The sequence below is a fragment of the Dermacentor andersoni genome, chromosome 11 (genome assembly GCF_023375885.2).
Source record: "Dermacentor andersoni chromosome 11, qqDerAnde1_hic_scaffold, whole genome shotgun sequence".
In the NCBI taxonomy this organism is placed as follows: Eukaryota; Metazoa; Arthropoda; class Arachnida; order Ixodida; family Ixodidae; genus Dermacentor; species Dermacentor andersoni.
Window position 1 is genome coordinate 11,236,741 of NC_092824.1, and position 22,079 is coordinate 11,258,819.

Consider the following 22,079-nt stretch of genomic DNA (forward strand, 5'->3'; position numbering starts at 1 on the left):
TATGGGAGAGGCCTTTGCCCTGCAGTGGGCGTAACCAGGCTGATGATGATGATGCACCCCCGTCTCATGTCAAAGTGCGAGCACCGATATGCCTAATAAGTGTACTGACAGGCTTTAAGAGGTTTTTCGGACGTGCTTGTGGCAATTTTAGCCCTTAAGGGCAGTTAGACATGCATTCATTTTTTTTTCAGACAGCCAGATTTTTCGGATGTTCTTGCGGCCCCTAGCGAGTCCGAAAATGGGACGTTGACTGTACAACTGACCAAGAGGATGCTTCAAGTGATCCATGGGGTGAAAGGGTGGTGGCAGAAGGAGGATGAGAACCGAAAGGGCCGACGCACTAAGGAATATTAACGGGAAAGGAAGCGTGCCGCCGCCTCTTTGAAGGAGCTTGAGCTCAAAAAACAGTGTTAGCTGATGCCGAGATGCAAGTGTCCCTCATCTAAACCAGAATAAACTCTTTAAAGCAGTGAAACCCAACACTGAGATGTTGTGTACGGGCTGAGAATATGTCAGGACAGTTGAGGTTGACTTCCCAGCTGCCGAGTGAGAATCTTAATTGTGACAAAGTTCAGGCCTCATACCGATGAGCTTGCTATCAGTTGATAGAAATATCTCGTATTCAAAAATATTTACTCATGTATGCATCTCCTTTTCATTCGTATTTGAAAATGTTCGACTCAATTTGGAATAGGTTTTACCATATCTTTCGCTGTGCATTTTACTAACACCGTCCTTCTGTTTTGTTTTTAAATAAAATAGATATTACTTCTTACTATTCAAATTGGATTGTCATTTTTTTGTTTCAACATGCTTACTAGATAGTAACAGTATCGGGCAGCATTGTGTCAGCCTGTCTTGACATAAAACAAAGTTCTGGCTCATTCAGGGAATTTTGTAAAGGTGCTCAGGGAAAACCTGGAAAAATCTGGGAATTTGGAAATGTCAACTTAGTAAACACCCTGCTATGTACCATGTACGTAATATTTCTGTGGAAACCCATAAGGTGGAGAAAAGTAATAACGGAAAGGCGGTAGTCCCGGGTTCGAGTCCTAGACCAGGACAAATTTTCTTTCGAGGAACCCATATCGGTTTCTTTTGTAGCAATTGCTACAAATGGGTGGATGTCTGATTTTCCCTTTATTAACTATTCTCTCCACCTTGCAGGCTTCTGCAGAAATATTACGGAAAACTCTTCCCTTTGCTTCGAGTTGTTGACAAATCTGACTTCACCTTGCCATGTGCTAGCCACCTGGTTAGCTCAGTTGGTAGAGTGGCTGTCCCGGAAAGGCGGTGGTCTTGGGTTCGAGTCCTGGACCAGAATGAATTTTTCTTCAACTGCGAGGCTTTTCCTTCAAGGAACCCATATGGGTTTCCTTTGTAGCAATTGCTACGAATGAGTGAATTTCTAATTTTCCCTTTATTAATTACAAATGTACCAGGTAGAACAGAGGTGGTGTACGAGTTTCTGCTGACCTGTACGATGTTCTATGTGGGGCAAACCAGAAGATGTATTAATAAGAGTTTAATGCAGTACTCTAACTCGTTAGAAGATGGCAGCGGTAAGCACCTGCCAGTTCATTGCAGGTCATGTGAGGTGAATGCATGCAGATTTTTGATAGGACGAAGGTGTGTGATAGGATGAAGCCAAGGACCAAAGGGCGCGTGAAATCTTGGATGCTTCCTTGATAGCAAGACATGCCCCAGATAGGTGTGTCAGCGAACCATCAGTGTATCTTCTCATGAAAGAGCTTGATTATTAGGTGTAGGTAGGGGCTCGGCAGGGGAGTGTTCTAGGGTCACGAGGTTACGATTGTGCTTGTGCATTGTTAGAAGAGGCAGGATTGTGTGGTTTCAATAAAGCAGTTGTTAGTCTGCATTCAACCTGTCTTCTAACTCTGTGTCTCGTCTCTAGCGCAGTTTAAGTTCCCAAGTGTCTTACTAACTAGCTTCCCACCACGCTTTCCTTGAGCCCAGTACTTTGTTTCTTTACCCAACTTCTCCTTCCAAAATCCGGAGCATCATATGGAAGCTGAAGACTGGTTGCTCGGCTGGTTCTGATGGTGTCAACACAAAAATTGTGATCTAACATAGAAATTAGATTATATACCCACAGCATTTCTTTGAATTTAAGAAAGCATTTGATTCTATCAAACATGAAGTTCTTGCAAAGTTACCACAGTAGGAATTAGGGGCACGATGCTTAGCCTGATTTAGTTTTATTTAGCTTCTAACCCAAGTCAATTTGTTCTCATTTACGATGTGAAGTCCAATGTACAGTTAATTAGATATGACGCGCCGCAAGGATCAATTTGAGGGCTTCTTGTTCTTTATTTATAGTAACGATATGCTCCCCATACCTTTGATATAGTCCTCTATGCAAATGACACAACTGTTTTCTTTTCTTATCCCAGTTTACCTCACCTCATAGCTTCGACAATCACATTACTGCTTTATTTAACAGAATGGATGAATACTGACCAACTAAATTTAAATGTCAACAAACCTAAGTTCATAATATCTCATCCTATTAATAAACAGGTTGTTTCATTTGCTTCACTTATACAGTCAAACCCACTTATAACAATATTCAAGTGGCACGAAAATTCCTTCGTTATAACGAATAATTGTAATAACCGGGTTGCATGAAAAACTAAAAATAGGGGGATGGCAGAGCTGGTGTGAAAAAACCATAATAGCAGGGAGGCCAGTGCACCTTCCCAGCGCCTTCCTCCATCCAGCTACTGATTGTGTTCACTTGTTTAACTGCTTCCTGGGAGCTCCAATCACGTCTAACAAGCTGCAGCTGTCGGCGTAAAAGAATCGCACTGCTATAACAACTGCAAAGAGGGGTCACGAGGGGCACACAATATGCGAGAACCGCCGAGGCATCCCTTTGGTGGCCCCAAAAGGGGCCTTTTAAAAATTGTGAGAAGGCTGCCGCAGCAGCCAGTCAGCTTAAGAAATCCAGAAGAAATGCTGAGGCGAGATAGCTACAAGAATCTCGCCACGCGCTTCTCACTGGCTTGCACGAGAAAACCCTGTGCCCGTCAGCCTTCTATGCTATACGCGAAGCTTGCCTACATCCTCTAAGGCATCCAGGTGCTCCACATAGTGCAGCGGAAGGTTCCTCGCGAAAATCAAGCCCTGGAGGGGGGGCTGGACTGAATCATCGGCCAGGCCTCCTGCGAGGACAACGTTGAGGCAGCCTGCCTACCACATCATCGCTGTCGCCGTCGCTATCTGATGCAAGCACGTTTGCCAAGATCGCCTCATCAGTTAGAAGCACTTAGTTTCCAAATCTGTAGCCGTGCGCTTTCTTTTTACCGGCAACGTCGTGCATTGCTGATAATTAGCGCACAGATCAGCCATTTTCTGTTTCGGTGGCGAGTCAAGCCAACTGTTGGTCAAACGAGGCTGATAAACTGTGTGGCCAGGAATGATTTTGCCGGAACCAACAAAGACGAATGCGAGCGATAAAGCTGGTTGCAGAACTGCGCTGAATGAGGAGCCAGCAAGCAACCTGCTAGCAGTGCAGTTGTCAGGGTCTATTCGTGTTGACGCGGTACATTTGGCTTAGAGCTAGGGGCGCAGCCCATTCATGTTCGGAGGGGTGGAAAGGCAGCGAGAGAGCAGCGTGCGGCTGCTGTTGGAGCATCTTGCAATGGCTCGAATTTCTTGTCTTTTCTTTTCTTTTCAAGGATTTCGCATTTCACTACCTTTAGGCTCGGACACTCAGCAGCCAGATTTTATCATTATAACCAATAATGTGGCATCGGGGCATAGTAGTAAGTGGGTTATTTCACCATGGAACACATACAAAAGTTGACGGTGAAGCAGCTTTTCATTGTTATAACCGATATATTGTTAAAACCGGTGTCATTATAAGTGGGGTCGACTGTATTTCAGTCATGTCTCAGAATGCGTATCGCAATGCAATTTCCTTGAAGTGCAATTTCATGAAAATCTAATAAAGGGGATGTGTGTGCTAGTTAGTTGAACATCTTGAATTAAGGAACAGCCTGAAAGATGAGGATGCAGAAGGGTTTGTGTGGTTGTTATGTGCCTCTTCTGCATCTTCTGTCTTTCACGCTGTTCCCTAATTTAAGATGTTCAACTAGCTAGCTACAATAAACACCGCATGTACAATTTGTGGTAAGCAACATAGCAGAGACAGTTGGTATGCTTAAGATGTCGGACCTTATTACCTATGCCCTTAAAAATGTCGGCTTATTTTTCTATGATTCACTCCTTGCTGTACCACTGCATTCTTGTTTTTTATTTTGGGAGCCACATGCAAACCAACCTGAATAACCTAAACTTTTACAAGGAAGAGCTCTTCATTTCATTTACGACTTGTGATACTATGAACATGTTTAGTATTGTTTTTCTTCGGACCACTATCCTTAGCATTCGTGATATGTATAGCCACAGTCTTCCCACGCTTATATTTACTGGGTACACTGCTGACTGTCAATTATTTCTAATCACCTATACTAATATTACACGGAATTATGCATTCTCTTCTAAATACTCGCATGCGAGCACCATCCTAATAACACAATCTTCTTCCCTTTCGGCCTTTACAGAGCAATTGAAAAGATCCTTTCTTGATTTTGATTACCTGTGTTTATTTACACATTTGCTTATGCTCTTGTTTAGTGTGTATAAGGTAACAAAGCAATGTGTTGCATTTTTTTCTTTTCTGTTTTACTTTGTCATTATTCAGTTTACTCTATTCTATAGCACATAATATTCTCATGGTTAAAAGGTAAACAAAAACCCGGGGCACTTCGCCGACCAAATAAAGATTTAAAAGAAAAGAAGACGTTTCGGCTCCCACGCGGGAGCCTTGTTCACAGGTGGGGAACGAATGAATATACTCATAATCTCATAATAATCTCATAATATTCATTTTTTTTACTTTTATCTTGTTACTAGCAAACTTTGAATCCTGCTTGTACAAGCCATTTGCTGATTTTTTTATTATATGGCGATTTTTTTTTTTCTTCAGTGCTGTTGTGGGTGCTGCTAGATGCCTAGTCAGGGGACCATTGACATCACCTTTCGTCTCCATCATGCAATGTTTCATTGTCAACCAAATAAATCAGTCAAATGAATAACTCCCTTTTGAATAACATATCAGGTTCCTAGATTATGGACTGTACTGCTCCCCAAGCTTGTGTATTTGAGCCAAGAGGTAACAAATGTCTGCTACCATATAATTCTGCCCACTTGACATTGGTAAAAAAAAGCACATAACTTCGTGCTTCAACTCAGCCCTTACCAAGACTTTCCAACACAGGGTCAGACTCAGCTTCCTACAGCAAGCTACAAGACTTGTCGATGCAGGTCAACCCCCTGCTCTATTTACTTCTCCCACAGTAGTCCTGTTAAGTCCACTGAAAGCTCCAGGGAAACATAAGCAGTGGGAAAAGCATAAGACATTAACTTTTATTCCCTACACCACGGAATTTCGTATAGACATAAGAAGGTGGCTATGTGTGCCAGTATTGATGTTTTTTCGCTAACCTAACGTCTTTTGCGACTCTGCTGCACCTTAAGCTGGATTGTCAAATGCCTAGATAGTGTCCGAAGTGCTAGTGAAACAGTGTTCAATCTTTTATCGCTTTACACATGTATTCTCCACATCCCGGAAAAGCATGCCAGGGTTCTTCCACAAGGGGCAAGTGCTAACGTTGACGTTAACTCTAGGTATCAAGCAGTCTAAGTGACAGTTGATGCTAGATGCCCAAGGCGGTAAGTGACGTCGGGACTCTCTAAGAAGCGAGGCTCATTCCTTCCCACTTTAGTGGGCCCTGGGAGCTGCCTAGAGTGCCCGCGTCATTCTGCAGGACTGTTTCCTACCAAAGTGACTCATCCCAAGTAACTTCAGCTTCTCACCCCAGCCAAGTTGAAGCATACCGAGGCTGCTTGTGGTCGTTATGTGAATCAAACACCCGAGGCTCATGCTGCTCTGCTTTAATGAAAATAGATCACGGAACAGAAATGCTCTAAATCAATTAAATCAAAGAACCAGTGGACATCGATTTCTTTTTAATCGTGACTAAGAAATATACCATAAGTACCATAATCTAACAATGTAGATGCACGGCCACTGCCAGCGGTAGCCCAGGAACAGCAATGTCTGCTATGGTTCCTCCCCTTCGCTGCGCGAGTTGGTGTTGGAGTGGTCAACTCTACATGCAGGCCATAGGAGATGATGCACTAGTGCTCCACCTGTAGCTTTGATTGCGCTTGCGCCACGAGACTTCACGAATCACTGTAGTGGTGCTCTGGGGAGCACTGCCTTGAGCTCTCGTGTTCCCACTAGCAGTGGCTGTGCCTGTACATATCCTTTACACTTCCATGTAATAAGATATTTCATCTTCAAGAACCACTGTGTCATTTCTGCTGTACCTACGAACAATGCACATAGCACGCACATTACATATTGTGGGAGATATGGGGTTCTCCTCCGTATTCCTGGGACAAAGGAACGACAACACAGTAGTGCAAACAGTCACAAGGGCATTTATTGCACCTTTCATAGATCAATGCTTGCTAGCCGAGTTGCTATCCCCAAAACATGCCGATGGGCGCGCGACAAATCTAGAAGTCCGACTTACCGCGACCGCATTGCGAGCGAATATATTCGCCCCATGCTGGATCCCAACGCCTGGTCGTTCGCGTGTACAGTCACGCGAATGGTGGCACGTTCGAAGGCGGCCACGCGAGACAGTCTCGCAGAAGCATCCGACGGCGCCCGCGCGGACGTCCGCGCCCGCCGACGACCTCGAACCCCCAAAGAGACCAAGCGCCTTCCCTTTCGGCGCCCAAGTAACCCCGCAGCAGCGCGACACTCGTGCCATCTCCCGCACTGCGCCTCAACCACTCTGACCGCCGCGGGCGAAGCCGCCCTGCAGGAGCCGAGCTATGCGGGAAAACTAGATCTCAGGGGAGGCGTGAGAGTCACGCATCCCCACAATATTCATTCCAGAAAATTAACACAATGCAGGAGAATCCTTCTAACCAAGCAACAATGCTTTGCATCACTTCACGCTCAGCTGGGGCTGCTGGAATTTTTTTCTATCGCAAGCAGTGTACATCTGAAAACAAGGAAAAGGAGTAAATGTTCCTCCGCTCCTTTTTTCATATATCGGCTCCTTGTTGGCATGGTTCAGCTCGTTGGTTTGACGACCGAAGACTGTCAAAGAGTTTCTTCGTGAGACCACCAGCATCGAGAAAACTGGAAATGCAGAAGCAGCAATTCAACCACTGCGCAAGCCCAGCGAACTACGCTGAAGTTCAATGATTGGGCACCGACGACCTACGCGAGACCATCAGAGCGGTTGTGCTAGAGGAACGTCACAGGATGTTCCCAACATCCCAGCCTCAGCTTGCCTCGATCGCTGACGTCATGAGTGAAGAAATCCAGCAGTCACTGGAACTTCCTGAAGGGCAGCCGGAATCGCCACAGGCCCAGCCTGAAGCAATGACCTACGCCGCCATTGCCCGCCATCAAAGTAACTCTTTGTGCCCGTGCCCAGGTGCTGTAATGACTCAGTTAAATGAATTGAAAATTATCTTTTCATCTTCAGCTCATGTAGCATTAAATGTATCACATTCCTTAGACTGACTGCCAAAATTATTCTGCTGATGCTGAAGTAAAGTTCGGTAATATTCCATAACGCTGTTTGTCAAGGTTGGTGTGATTACCAAGCTAAGAAGAAACAGCGTAACATTTTTTTCCGTTCATGAGTCAAGGTGTCAACATGATTTGCTTTCTGTTTTAAAGATTATTCTCAAGCTGATGGCGCAGCCATCACTGAACTTTAGATATGTGTATTGTCGACTTTGATGACACTGACATCATTTCTCTCTGCGATCATTTTAAGAACATGTGCCGTTATTGCATTGACAATTTTATACCTGACAAGAAAAATAAAGTGCGTATGCTTAAGCCTTGGGTGACCTGAGATATCATTCAAGTGGAAAACTAAGATTAAAATGGAAAAACGTATCACCACAGCCATCGCTGATGTAGAAAGCAGCCTTGCACCTCCACTACACAATGAATTATTAAGGTGAAAGCCTTAGGTGTCTATGTTGGCATTGTCCTTGGCAATGACCTTGGCGAAACTGCACCGTGACAAAAAAAAACCCTTCGGCACTGCTCCGCGTAGTAACAGCTGCGAATTAGTGAAAAACGTATGCGTGCAGCTGGTTCCTCCTCTCTCAGTGCTACATCACAAAGAAACTTTTGCGCAAAAAAGCGGGTGTGCGTGCTCTGTGCATTAATCTCACAGTCGGACGACAATGGCGGTTGGTGGCGGTGAGGAGGAGGCGAGCGATGGAGGAACGTGCACACTCTTGCAGCTTGAGAGGATGGCCGTGCAAATATACCGCTGCAGAAGAAGCATGTGCCGCTGTGTCTTCACGATGCCAAAGACCGGAGGATCCTGAACTGCGGAAGCGAGAAGCGGTGCAACAATGGGTATGACAAGCGAAAGAAGCCGAGTGATGATGCGTGCAAATGAGCAGAAGAGGCCAAGACAAGAAAGTGTGAACACGAGGCTCGGGAATGTGCAGCAGGCTTTCACCTTCTTGTGTTACAAGAGTGTAACACCTGCCGAACTTTTATTTCACAATAATGCCACCTGACTTCATCAATACAGCCCCGAATAAGTTCTGGAACTACCGTATCTCAGTGAGTAGGGGAGGTTGCTTTCGCAAATTTCTGCTGATCTATTATAACTGCAATTAAAAATTTTGAGAACACCTAAGCATGTCTTTTGAGTTGTGAATATGAAAGTATTCACTTGAATGCTGCTGAACTGTATTTCGAGTTATGAACTCCTTGTGGGAAAGCAAGCGTGTCGAGGTCCCTGGCAAATGCCTCCTGCATAGCACAATAACACTTCTTCTTGGGTGAGTTGGTTGACGTGTATGGAACCCATTGTAGCGCAAAGGAACAGAGACAAAGAGGACAGGACACCCATGGTGTCTTGTCCTCTTGTTTGTCTGTGTTCCTTTGGGCTACAATGGCTTCAATGTAGATAGCACAAGGCCAGTGCGCTTGAGTCTGCAGTATTAAATAACATTATGTAATGACATAAGAAACATATCCAATTCTTCTTCCTTATTTGTTAGACTGTATGCTTTTAGATGAAAATACTTAAGAAAATTTTATGGATTTTAAGGCAGTACTGTGAAATGATTGAAAATTGAGACAGAGTGAGTTAGCCATAATTAATGACAACCAGTTCGAATGCACACCATAAGTACTTGTAACAATGACATTGCATCATTTTATCAAGGTCGCTCTAATTGCAGTTCCGAATGACTCTCATCCTCGGCTTTCTGCATAAAAACGTGGCCATTTCTTGCCACACGTACTGATGGTTTCTTTTGTAATTTATTCGTGGGTTTTAAGTTGTCGCAAATCTTTGTGCTGGGTTCCCTGTTCCCATGGCAAGAGCGACTGTGAATGTATTTGCCTTCGAGGAATAGGAGAAAAGTCAGGCACAAATTTTTCGCAACATCCATGTTTTGGGGTTCATTCTGAAGGCTTTGTCACGCATTGCTAAATATGTCTCTTAACACGGAGCTTACAGTGCAGGAGCTTACACAAATTGCTGCCGCACAAGTTTCTCGACTACCACTGCAGCTATCACATGGTTGTCGCAGAGATGCTGGCTACTGCGATCATGCTGATAGTGGCCTTTCATTTAGGAGAGGGCCTGTCCACATTGATGTTATGCTAATGAAATAAAAATGCGGATTTTACGCTTTTTCAACCTGTCCACTGGCCAGGTAGGGAGCTTACATGTTAACAAAGTGCAAATGCATTGAAAAAGCTTGGTGCCTGCAAAAATTATAATTCAAGTTGTCTACAATAATAATAAGGGTCATGGTAACTTGGCACGATTATTTGTGTCTCGCATGTCTTTAAACAGAAAATTTGGAGTTCTCAGAGCTAAATCTTTTCCTTAAGTAATCGCTGACATAACTCTGCCAAGGCAGCAGCTGCCTGTACGTAAAATACCTACCATCTGCATACTTGATTACCTATAGGGAAATTTGTACATTCGAAAGATTGTCTATGTGACGGTTGACATGACTATGTTGTTTGCCTGAAAAAAACGGGGTGCGCATTGCCAAAGCTAATTAATTGGTAGTAGCAAATGTAGCAGCATTAGGGACCCACTTGAGGTCCTTGCCTGTGTGAGGCTTGGATTTAAGAGCTGTAAAATAAGATGCGTGACGTACATTTGGAGCATGCACATTCATACTGTCTCCACATAGCAGTTGTGCCAAAATCCATGCAGATTTCTGGTGTCAAGGTGCACAATGTCATCAACGACTTCAGTCACCTGAGCAGCCTGCAGTTTATGGAAAATGTGAGTTAGTTGTACGAGACCTCCCTGGCTGCCCACTTGATGCAAGCTGATTTTTCTTGTGCAGCGCGTCTATGATGAGGAGGTCAAGGCTGAGCCGAGGGATGCACAGGTAGGCTCTTTTCCTCCTTGCAATTTCTCCGGTGCAACTTCTAGCTCTCCTGAAGCCGAAGGAAGATGCATGAACTATTCTAACATTTATGAATGCAGGCTCATCCCAACAGTGTCTTCAAATTCACTACCTGGCAAAGAGTCGAGGTGCCATCTAGGTTCTATATTGTATGTTACAGAACTGAGAGAAGCTGAACCTACATCCTAATATTCTTAAATGCATTGAAGAATTCCTAACTAATCATTCTCATGTCTATTTTAATGGCCACCTGTCCAAACCCCTGCCAGATACCTCAGGCCATCAAGGGTCTGGCCTCGATCCCCTCCTATTCTTAATATATATTAACGACTTAACCCTGCATATTTCCTGTAGTATTCGAATGTTCGCTGATGATTGTGTCAGTTACCGCACCATTACTAATTGTCATGATCAACATATCCTTCAGTACTAAATTAGTACAATGATTAGCTAATGTCCCTCAATCCTATCACGTGTAAACTCATGTCTTTCTCCCATTGTCACAAGCCCACTCGCTTTGATTCTTCTATTTTTAACTCGTTGATTGAACTAGCACAATCACATAAATATTGTTACGCGAACAAAGGATTAGGACTGGAGATATTCATGTGATATTTGATTGTTTGAAGGAGGCGCGTGGGCACCATCACTCATGAAAAGAGGAGGAAGAACGAACTGGGCTCGCACTGTGAATCTAACCGGTCTGCGCTGCAACCGCTGTTGTAAATATAACCTGTAAATAGTTGTTCGTCTCACTGACTCGTCCTTCGTGTAACACTGTGGTGGAGGGTGCCGTTCCCCGTCCTTGCCACAGAGCTCCGCAGCGGCTGTACCGTCCCACTTTCCACCATGGCTCCCGGTGACGACGCCTCGTCTTCTTCTACTTCTGTGACCCCGACAACAATGTACGTTACAGTTACAAATCCCTGCGATCCTGGCATATTCTCCAGGCAAAATAATGTCGACGTTGAGGACTGGCCCAACCTGTATGAGCGTGTTAGCCAAGACAACCGCTGGGACCCTACCATTATGCTAGCCAATGTCCTATTCTAATTGGGCGGAACTCCTCGTGTCTGGTTCCGGAAACACGAGGACGAGATCTCTAGCTGGGATGCTTTCAAGGAGAAGCTCGTCGACCTCTTTGGAAATCCCACTGATCGGCAGCTGGCTGCTTGAAAAGAGCTTGCTACCCGAGTTCACTCTTCTACTGAATCGTATGTCTCGTACATACAAGACGTGCTCGCTCTTTGCCGAAAAGTCGACGACATACTTAAAGGAATCGCGGACGATGCCTTCAACTTGTTGGTCTTCAACACTGTATCCACCATCGACGTCATTGTCAAGGTATGCCGCCGCTTTGAGCTCGCCAAAACCCGCCGTGTCATTCCACAGTTCTCCCGGCTCAATAATACGGCTGCGACCTCTTGCGTTGACCTTACTCCTTCACCACCTTTAAATGAGCACGTCACACTAATTGTTTGTCGCGAACTCGAGGCTGCAAGTCCTGTGCCATCCATTCACGCCCACATGAACCCCCCATTGACCAACCAGCCCCAGCGATCTCCCTCATTCAGGCAGTTGTACGGCAAGAATTTGTAAACCTAGGTTTTCCTGCTGCCTGCTCCGTCTCGCGACCTGACGCCCGACCGGTGCCGACTGCTCCGCCTCACGGCAATCTGTATTCATAACGCAACCCTGCCGAGGGGAGAACTCCGGACGACAAGCCCATTTGCTTCCGTTGCCTCCGCATTGGCCACATCGCTCTCCACTGCCGCACCTCCTGGACGTCACCGTATTCGAGCTCCTTTTCCCCGTCTCCTCGTCCATATGCTGACCCGCGCCGTTACTCGCCTCGCCGTATGCCTCCTACCTCTGACGTATCTATCGATGTCAGTCGTCCTGCTCCCTCGCCGTCACCTCAACGCCGTCGGTCCCTGTCGTCCCAGCCACGCCGCTATTCATCGCCGACCAATTATGGGCCATCCCGGACGGAAAACTAGACCATGCTGCTCCTGGAGGTAGTGCTGCATTATCTTCACCGCTTGATGTGTGTAACACGCGCAAGTTGAGTAGCACTAGAGCGGTGTCCTGGAGACCTTACACAGGTGACCACATATGTTAAATCACTTATGCATTCAGTTGACTGTGAAGGGACCAGTCCACAGCCACACCAAGTCACCTTTTTCAAATGAAACTGAGTTGTGGCGGTGGTCATACCGCTCTGTGGAGTGATCTTGTGATGCCAATATACGCAGACGAGCAACTTGTATCTTCTTCAGCACGGCACAAAGTTTCGGCGACTGAATCCTCTGTATGGAGCGTAAAAGGGAAAATGGTATCCAGACAGCTGCGCGTTGTCCGAGCGTAGAGCAAGTAGAATGGTGTGAAGTCCATGGTTTCGTTCTTCGCTGTATTGTAGGCATAGGGAATAAACGGTAAGATGGTCATCCCATTTTTTGTGATTGGGTGATACATGCATGACCAGCTTGTTAGTCAGTGTGCGGTTGGTTCGTTTGACAAGGCCATTTGTCTGGGGATGATATTGTTACGCGAACGAAGGATTAAAACTGGAGACTATTTACAAAATATATTTACTAGGAATAATGCAGTGCTGGTGAGTTCAGCCGACAGCTCGAGAGCCAGAGAGCGTTCCTCCTCTTTTCTCCAGTGATGGCGCCCATGCGCCTGGTTCAAACAATCAAGTACCACATGCGTGTAGCATGATCCCCCGGCGGCAGAAGCAACGTACCAGAGCGTCTAAATGTCATCACTGGGAGGGTGATACTGCTTCAGTCGTGTAACGTGCACGATATCACTGGACTGGGAAGCAGATGGGGCATCAGGGGCGATCTCGTAGGTGACGGGAGTCACGGCATGAAGCACTCGATATGGGCCTGTGTAACGAGACAGCAGTTTTTCTGACAGGCTGACGTGACGTGACGGAGACCATAGAATCACCAAAGAACCAGGCGAGAAGTGCACGTCTCTGTGTCGCCGTTCGTACAAACGCCTTTGACTCTTGGGATTTCAGAAGGCAGTCACGGGCAATTTCCCTTGCGTCGGCACAGCGGCCGATGGCATCAAGTGCATATTCACTGGTCAGTGCCGCGTGAACAGGGAGGGCTGTGTCGAGGGGCAGTGCTGGTTCTCGGCCGAACAGAAGGAAAAATTGGGAATAACCGGCTGTGTCGTGGTGCGAGGAAGTGTAAGCAAATTTGAAAAATGGTAGAGCAAAGTCCCAGTCAGTGTGATCTGAAAAGACATATTTCGCGAGCATGTCTGTGAGAGTGCGATTGAGACGCTCTGTGAGGCCATTTGTTTGCGGATGGTATGACGTGGATACCTTGTGCCTCGTGGCACAGGACTGCAGGATGTCCGTGATAACTTTTCATAGGAATGATAGGAATGAGTGTTGTATAGGCCAAGAAGTGCGTCTCTGGCCTCTTGACCAAGGTTTGCAAGCGCAGAGTATGTGATGCCATTGGGTGCTGGTGACGAAGATCGCCTGCACCCAGCAAGTGCAGCCTCCAGTTCTTCACTGGAGAAAGGAGCGTCCATACGAGGATCTCGGGAGCAAGTGGGGACAATAGGATAGGTGCGCAAGGTGAATTTGTGAGCACCAGACCCATGATCCTTGTGCAGTAATCTTCGGCTACGTTGACTTCTCAGTGTCCTTGATGGAGAACTAGAGATTTAAATGGACGGCGCTGTTAAGGAGCTGCTCGAAGTCCGCGGATTATTCTCCAGACAACTGACAGAGGTTTACGCGGATCGAGAGACTCGCAAAGGGATTTCCAGCGTTGATTTTGCCTTACAGCAAGGTGAAGCTGAATTTTATTTTTAATGCGTCTGGCCTCTCTAAGGTCGTAGACCAATTTAATCGGTCTGTACCGTCGCTCTGCTCACCGGCGGATTGCACGGAGTCTCTGTATTTCCGCATCAAAATCTGTGTATTTCTCCAATGGCCGAAATGAACACCTAGCATCCTGCATAGTCTTGGTGATCTCAAATTCTAGTGTGGACGAAAAGCCATCATGGCATGCGCCAAGGCTATGCATCCAAATATTGTGTATTGGGTGTATGCTATGAATGAAATAAATAAATTGAAAGAAAAAAAAAACGGACGAAGGACAGAAGGAAGTACACGATACGAGCGCATCAGCACTCTTATCGTGTACTTCCTTCTGTCCTTCGTCTGAGTTGCGCTGCCCACCCTTAGAAATATGTTCAGTCACCAACTCACCCAGCTTGCTGTGTTAATTCTGGTAATGAGGCCGAGCGCAGTTGGTGGTTCTAAAACATCTGATCAGTGAGTCAAGCACGTTGGCTCTTATGCATGTCTCGTCGAAGTTTGCAGCTTAATCGCTGGTGCCTCCCAGAAAGTACTACACAATTCGTGTCGAGCATGTGGTCAGATTACACAAGGTTTGGCAACAACAGACAACTGATAGAACTATCAACATTTGAGAAACTTCCGATACATGCAGGCGTGGCCTGTGCTGAACGATTAAGTTTAACATTTGTTACCAGTGAAAAGTGGTCACTGGAGAAAGATAAACAAGTACACATGTCAATATGTGTAATTGTCTCGGAAGTATTTTTGCATGCTACATATACATCGTCATTTTGGTTAACCCCTTTCTTACTACCACTGTAGATGCGCTAACTTTTGGTGCTTTGAAATTTTATCGTTCAATTTCAAACCTTTCTGTTGCATTGTATACCATGGTACACAAAATTATATACTGACTATTGTTGTTTTGTATGAAAGTAAAGATGAAATAACTGTTCAAGGATTTTTTAAAAATTCTTATGTTAAGCTTCCAAGAAGCACCGGAAGCATGAATGAAAGTAATAATTTGCTATATTTAGTATAATTACTGAGTTAAAAATCTGATATATACAAAATGTGTGCCTTGTTCTTAGTGTCACACTCTTGCAAGTTGGACAATGCAATAAAATATATGTAGACTTGCTAGCGTGAGTATTAGCCATAGTGATGCCCATGCTATGTGGGAAAACCACGGCTTCGCAAATGTGAAAACGGGTAAGCGCCTATTGTGCAGGGAGCATTTGTTTTTACTCATTGCAGCGAGCGCTTGGTTCTTTATTGCTGCATTCTTTAGGATCTCGAATCAATAGATGTCAGGTTGGGGAGCATCTACAAGTCTCCTTCTACTTGGTTATTGTGTTAGATCAGCTTTTCTTTGCTAGCAATTGTTCTGGTCATGCACCTTAAACTAGGCTTTGAACCTTCGTGTGCTTTATACAGTACTTTAGAGTACAGTAATGAATAAAGGTATTTGTACAGGTGGTGTTCAAAAAGTAAGATAGACTGCTAGTCGAAGCCTCTGCTGACAGTCAGCCTGAAATCGACTGCGTGCTCTTGTGTAAGTGGAAACCCCACATGACAGGAAGCATTGCTCATAATAACTTGTACATATGCTACCGACGCATGGATGGATAAATGCTACGTCCTGCTGAAAAGAAGTAAAGTTGCACTTCATATTAGTAGAACACAATACTCTAAACAACCTCGGCATGTTCGAATGTGTGAGAGATTGTTAAAGCAGTGTATGTGTCAGATCTGAAAATTAGACAACCTGACAGAAGCTTCTTTATCTTCATTGCTGCTGTAATTAAAAAATTATGTTGCAGAGTTGACCAAAGCAAAAATTTTGTGTTGTTTGATTGAGAAAGTGCTAGGAGCACTGGAGGTCATTTTCGACTATACCTCTTGTCCAAGTTTTATTCTACCAGGCTATCCAGAGTGCCGACAATTGTCAAATCTGACCAATAGTCTAAGTACAGTCATCATTCCATACGGTGCATCTCATTTTTTGTCCAACAGTAAATTTTAAGAGCATGTTGAAAACTCTTGGATCAACTTGATTGATTTCTGTGGGCCTGGAAAGGAAGGAGTAAACCTTGTATAACTTCGTGTCATTAGACAGCCTGCATAAACCTCAAAAAGTGCTTTGGCTGCCCTCTTGTTACCCTAGGTAATTTCCTTCTTGATCTCTTTTCTCCCTGTTTTATAGTTTTCTATTGTCTTGTTTTTGAGCCTCTATACAACTACTGCTTGCAGTGCACCTGTTCAACTTTAAGTTGGATGCTCTTTTTCATCTTACTGCCTGTAGTGTGGCCTGCACACCTACTGGCCAGTTTACTAGGACATTTCCACCATTGGGAATCTGCATCTGCTCTTGTCCAGTCTCTTCTCGCAAGATAGTATTATATTTTACTTTGTAGGTGCCCATCTTGTACCTCCTTGTATCGTTTCATATGTAGTTTTTTTGTGGGTTGCAAGTGCTAATCTACCTACTCCTGTTCTGTTTACTTCAAGCCCTGACTGTATTTCTTACATTAAACATACAGCACAGCATGTCCAAATGTAAACCCTAGTACCACTACTTCTTTCACAGTTCTCTAACTACATTGTACTTGTTATACGTCATGATGCTCTTTGCTTATGGACTTTTCATTTAACTGCACCTGCTCAGGTTCTTCAATGCATTGTTCCATCACATATTCGCACTCGGATATTAACTCGATCTATTTACTGCAGGATCGAGAGGCACACAAATCTGCATTGCCATTAAAAAATCGTGGGACCTAATTCTTGTACACTATGTTTAAATCCCGAGTTTCTCAATCTCCTGTTCAGATATTAACAAGCAGTTGAATATCTGGCTGCTAATAAGACAACGTTGTGTGCATATGCACTGTGCCTGGTAGCTGTTGTGTTACCACTGCTCTACTGTATGTAAGAGGCTAAACCATATTTTTGCTGCTCTCTAACTTCCTTTCCCTTCTGTATAAATAACAAGACAGAAAAGCGGTGGCAGTGAACAGACCAGTTACATCCCTTTGTTAATAACTTAATATCTGTTCTTTCCATACTTCAGCCTTGCCATTCAGGCTCTCACCTGTGCCTTCACTTTCTTTGTCGAGGGCATTTCTTGCTAGGGTTGCCAACTGTGCAGAATTAAGCGGTACAATCCTGACTTTTGAGTAAATGTCCCGTGTCCTGACTTCATTCAGTCAGGATAGCCAATTGTCCCTACTTCTTTTTTATTCTACAGTATACCAATAAAAAGCAAGATTTTCTTTTATAATGCCTGACAGCTTGCTTGCACATTCTTCTTTTTTGTGTTCTGGTACGTTGTTGTAAGCATAAAGGTGGTTGCATTTTTGTCGTGGTTCTAGTTCTCTTGTGTGCCCTAACTGTTCACAGTACCTCTGTCGGTTTGCTCTCTCTCTCTCGGAGGGCCGAGGTTCTACTGGTCTACACAGTTGTTGTTGCCACAGTTTGGTGACTGGGACGTGATCCTGCCACACGCTCTTGTGGTAGAAACGGCCATGGACTGGACTGACACTACGAGTGCTCAAGGCCAGAACCCTTCCGAGGAATGCGGTGAGCACACCTGTTCGGCCATTGCCGTTCACCTCCCACAGTACTTGGACCAGCATCCCTCGACGTGGTTTCTTCAGGCCAAATTGTAATTCCAAGTGGCTGGTATATGCTCTCAAGCCTCAAAGTTTCATTATGCATCACAGTGCTCTCACCTGCTGCCATTGACGAAGTAGCAGGTTTGTTGGACGCCCCACTGTCTATTGCCACCTGCGACGATCTCAAGGGAGCCCTGCTACAGTGCACAGCAGCTTCACAGTGTCCTTGCATACAGCAGCGTTTGTCCGCTGAAGAACTCGGTGACTGACGCCTTAGTCAACTTCTTCGCTGAATGAGGCAGCTGTTCGGAGACAACGCGAGATCCATTTTGGGCACCCTGTTGCACGAATTGCTTTTACAATGACTCCCAGCTAATGTGCAGATGGTCCTGGTGACAGCCTTTACCATGGATGTTACCGGACTTGCCGCATTGGCCGACAAAGTCATGGAAGTAGCCACGCCAATCATCGCATCCACAACATCGTTTCCAGGTGACAACTGCCCTGCACACCCTTCCGTGCTGATCAGCAGCGCAGTTTCCACTCGACTCCTTGTGTAAGCGCCTGAAATGTATCATTTGTGCCGCAGAACATCACCGCATGTCATCTCATCGCCCATGCAGCCGTAGTTCCAGGAAATCAAGATGCACAGCCACCTGCCGTGAAATATCGCCTACAATGCCTGGCGTTTGCTACTACCACCGCCGTTTTGGAAACGATGCTCGCCACTGTCGGCATCCCTGCGCTTCGCAGGGAAACAGGCGAGCTGACCTCTAACGGTGACGAGTGGCCCAGCCCAACACACAAATTGTCTTTTCCACGTGACAGACAGATACGGGACAGCAGTTCTTAATCGACGCAGGAGCTGACGTAAGCATTGTTCCCACCTAGTGCTCTGATCGAAAAGCGACATGTGTCGTTTTTTGCGAGCCATCAACAGCACCAGCACTCCAGTTTTTTCATTGCGCTCCGTCACGCTAAACCTTGGCCTTTGACGAGCGTTCCGCTGGATTTTCAAGGTTGCAGATGTCCGTTGTGCACTCATTCAAGCAGAGCTCTTGCACAACTCCTTGTTGACATTCAACGTCGGCATCTCATTGACTCCGTTACCCAGTTGTCCGTTTCCAGCATCCCAGCATCCCAGCACATCGCCAATCGTGCCTATTTCTGCCATGTTGGACTAACTGTTCGCCAAGCTCCTGCACGAATTTCCCACTTTGACGTGCCTGTCGGACTGGACGCAATCGATTCATTACGTGTGCCATCACATTGTCACCTACGTCCCACCAGTTTGTTTCTGACCCCAGCATTTGTGCCCAGAGTTTGTGCGGAATTCGAACATATGCTGCAACTTGGCATCATCTGCCCTTTCTCCAGTAATTGGGCATCACCACTTCATGCGGTGCCTAGGAAGTGTGGAGACTGGCACCCATGCGGCGATTGCCGGGCGCTAAACATCACAGTTCCCGAGTGCTACTCTCTCCTGAACATTCAGGCCTTCACCATAACATTGCACGGTGCAACAATCTTTTCTAAGATCAATCTTGTTCACGCCTATCATCAACTACCAGTCGCTGCAGAAGAAATTCCCAAGATTGTCATCACCACACCGCTTGGTCTTTTTGAATTTCTGCACGTGCCCTTCGGCCTATGGAACGCTGGCCAATCCTTTCAGCATTTCATCGATTCCATCGCTCGAGGCCTGCCTTTTGTTTTTGCATACATTGAGGACCTTCTCATCACAAGTTCTTCCACAGAAGAACACCTTCAGCACTTGCAGTTGTTGTTCTCACACTTTGCCAGTAAAGGAACTGTCATCAATGTCACTAAGACCGAATTCGGTCGACTAGAACTCAAGTTCCTTGGGCAAATCATTGATGCTAACGGCATTCGGCCACTTCCATCCAAGATTCGCGTCATCGAAGACTTTCCACGACTGACCACTCACCAAACTTTGCCAATTTTTCAGGTTCGTCAATTTCTACTGCCAATTCATTCCTGATTGCGCATGACTTGTGGCTCCACAAGGCATTCTCCTAGGAAACAACCTTAAGCAAGGGCTTCAGTGGACTGAAGAGGCCACCAACGCTTTCACAAGAGTCAAATCTGCCATCGCTGATGCCACGCTGCTCAGACACCCAATGCCAGACGCGCCCACTGCCATCATGACAGATGCTTCAAACACTGCTGTTGGTGCCGTTCTGCAGCACTTCATCAACACTGCTTGGCAACCACTTGCCTTTTTCTCCAAGAAACTGAAGCCTGTGCAGTCCCGCTAGAGCATGTTGGGCCATGAACTACTCGCAGTTTACCTGGCTGTCAGACATCTTCGCCATTTTCTTGAAGGCCGTGCATTTACTGTCTTGACATACCACAGGCCCCTTGCGAATGAATCAATGCTTATTTCATTTTGAATACAATTTCAAAAAAATGGTGCCGGACCAAAGGCGTGCATCGCCTGGCAGGGGCTCCTGTACCCGCAAAATACACATGTATTGTACATCATTTAGTGGCACTTCATTGGTAGTGAGCGAACACACATCACGTTACATATTTTCACACATTGTACATGAGTTTACACAGAAACTTACAACAGTAGAATTTGACAAAAATATTGGGTTAGAGTTGGTTTTTAAAATAGACGGCGAAATAATAAATGTTCCTTTTTTCCCCCTTTTCTCTTCCTCTCCCTGTCCACAAACAGTACAGGTTGTACATGTAAATTACAATAGTACTCAAATAAGCGAAATGAAAGGAGGGGCCTGATTTTAGTCATATCAAAAGTGATATCATATTTGTTTTATAAACACAAGTATTTTCCCCTATGTTGTCCTTAGTGTCAGTGTTTGTTGGCTTCTTATAATAGTACTCAAATGCAGCATATGACCATGAACATGTATGTATCCACGTAAAAAAGAAAAAAAAAAGCCATTTTAATATATTTATGTTGCAATAATCACTCTTTCAAACACTGTGTTAGTAACATTTCCTTCACGTGGTTTTTAAATGCATTTCTAGTGATATTGAAATCAATATTATCTTCTAGCTTATTTAGAATTGTTAGTACTTGGTAGCTGGTTGTTTGTTTACCATAATTGGTCCAAGTTCTTAGTGTCCATTTTCTCTTTAGTTTCATATCATAAGGAACTTCAATAATGTTTTCGTGTATATATAGTGTATTGTTATGTATGTACTGTAGTAGTTTAAAATCATAAACGTTGTTTGCTTTAAGCATTCTGTATTTCAAAAATAGTGGTAATGTGCTTAGGTTATAACATGGTCCCTGATAGTTTTCATAAATGCGTAATATCTTCTTTTGTAGAATAATTAGCCTGTTGTAATTAGTTTTGGTTGTGGTGCCCCGTACCAATATTCCGTACGATAATCTGGAACAGAACAGTGAAGTATATATGTTTTGTTTCCACCAGGTAGGTGTTAAGTGGGCAATTCTATACAAGCATCCAACAGATTGTGAGAGATCGGAGGCTAAATTATTAACATGTACATTTCATGCACGCAGTGAAGCATTCGATGAAGTCGAAGGTATGACGGAAGCCTGTCTGGGCGGTATGATGCATACTTAAAAGGAAGAGGTCCGGACACTGAAAATGGTTTAAAATAGATACTTATGTTTCGGCTCCCCCACAGGAGCCTCGTTCACAAACTGCTGTTCACAAGATTGTGAACAAGGCTCCCGTGGGAGAGCTGAAAGGTAAATATGTATTTTAAAGTATTTTGGTCGGTGTCCGGACCTCTGCCTTTTAAGTAAGAATGGACCATTCGGTGTCCCGTCACTCACCCCCGCGAGAGTCAACACCTTTCCTACACTTCAGAGTTTACATGTTCCGTCATATCAAGGGGACCGACAACATTCCAGCAGTCGTTCTGAGTTGCTTCAATGTCGTTTCCACATCAACGTCAGAACCTTTCATCATCGGAGTAAACTTACTTGCCAGTCACCAGTGGGATAACACCGAACTTCGTACCCTCCGCAATTCATCAAATTCACTGAAATTGGAGGACGTCATTTTGACTCCAGATGGTATGTCTGTCGTCTACGGCACCTCGACCATACATTCCGGCATCCCTTCGCAAAC

At 45.0% G+C, this 22,079-nt stretch overlaps 1 protein-coding gene across 1 annotated transcript in view; it reads left to right on the forward strand.

The window, feature by feature from the left end:
- Nucleotides 1-22,079, forward strand: part of LOC126517670 (uncharacterized) — a 335,110-nt gene that overhangs the window by 13,523 nt on the left and 299,508 nt on the right. The window contains exons 4-5 of the mRNA XM_055064291.2: nucleotides 10,332-10,403; nucleotides 10,468-10,512. Of these exons, the coding sequence (XP_054920266.2) occupies nucleotides 10,332-10,403; nucleotides 10,468-10,512 (117 nt within the window). The remainder of the gene's footprint in view (nucleotides 1-10,331; nucleotides 10,404-10,467; nucleotides 10,513-22,079) is intronic.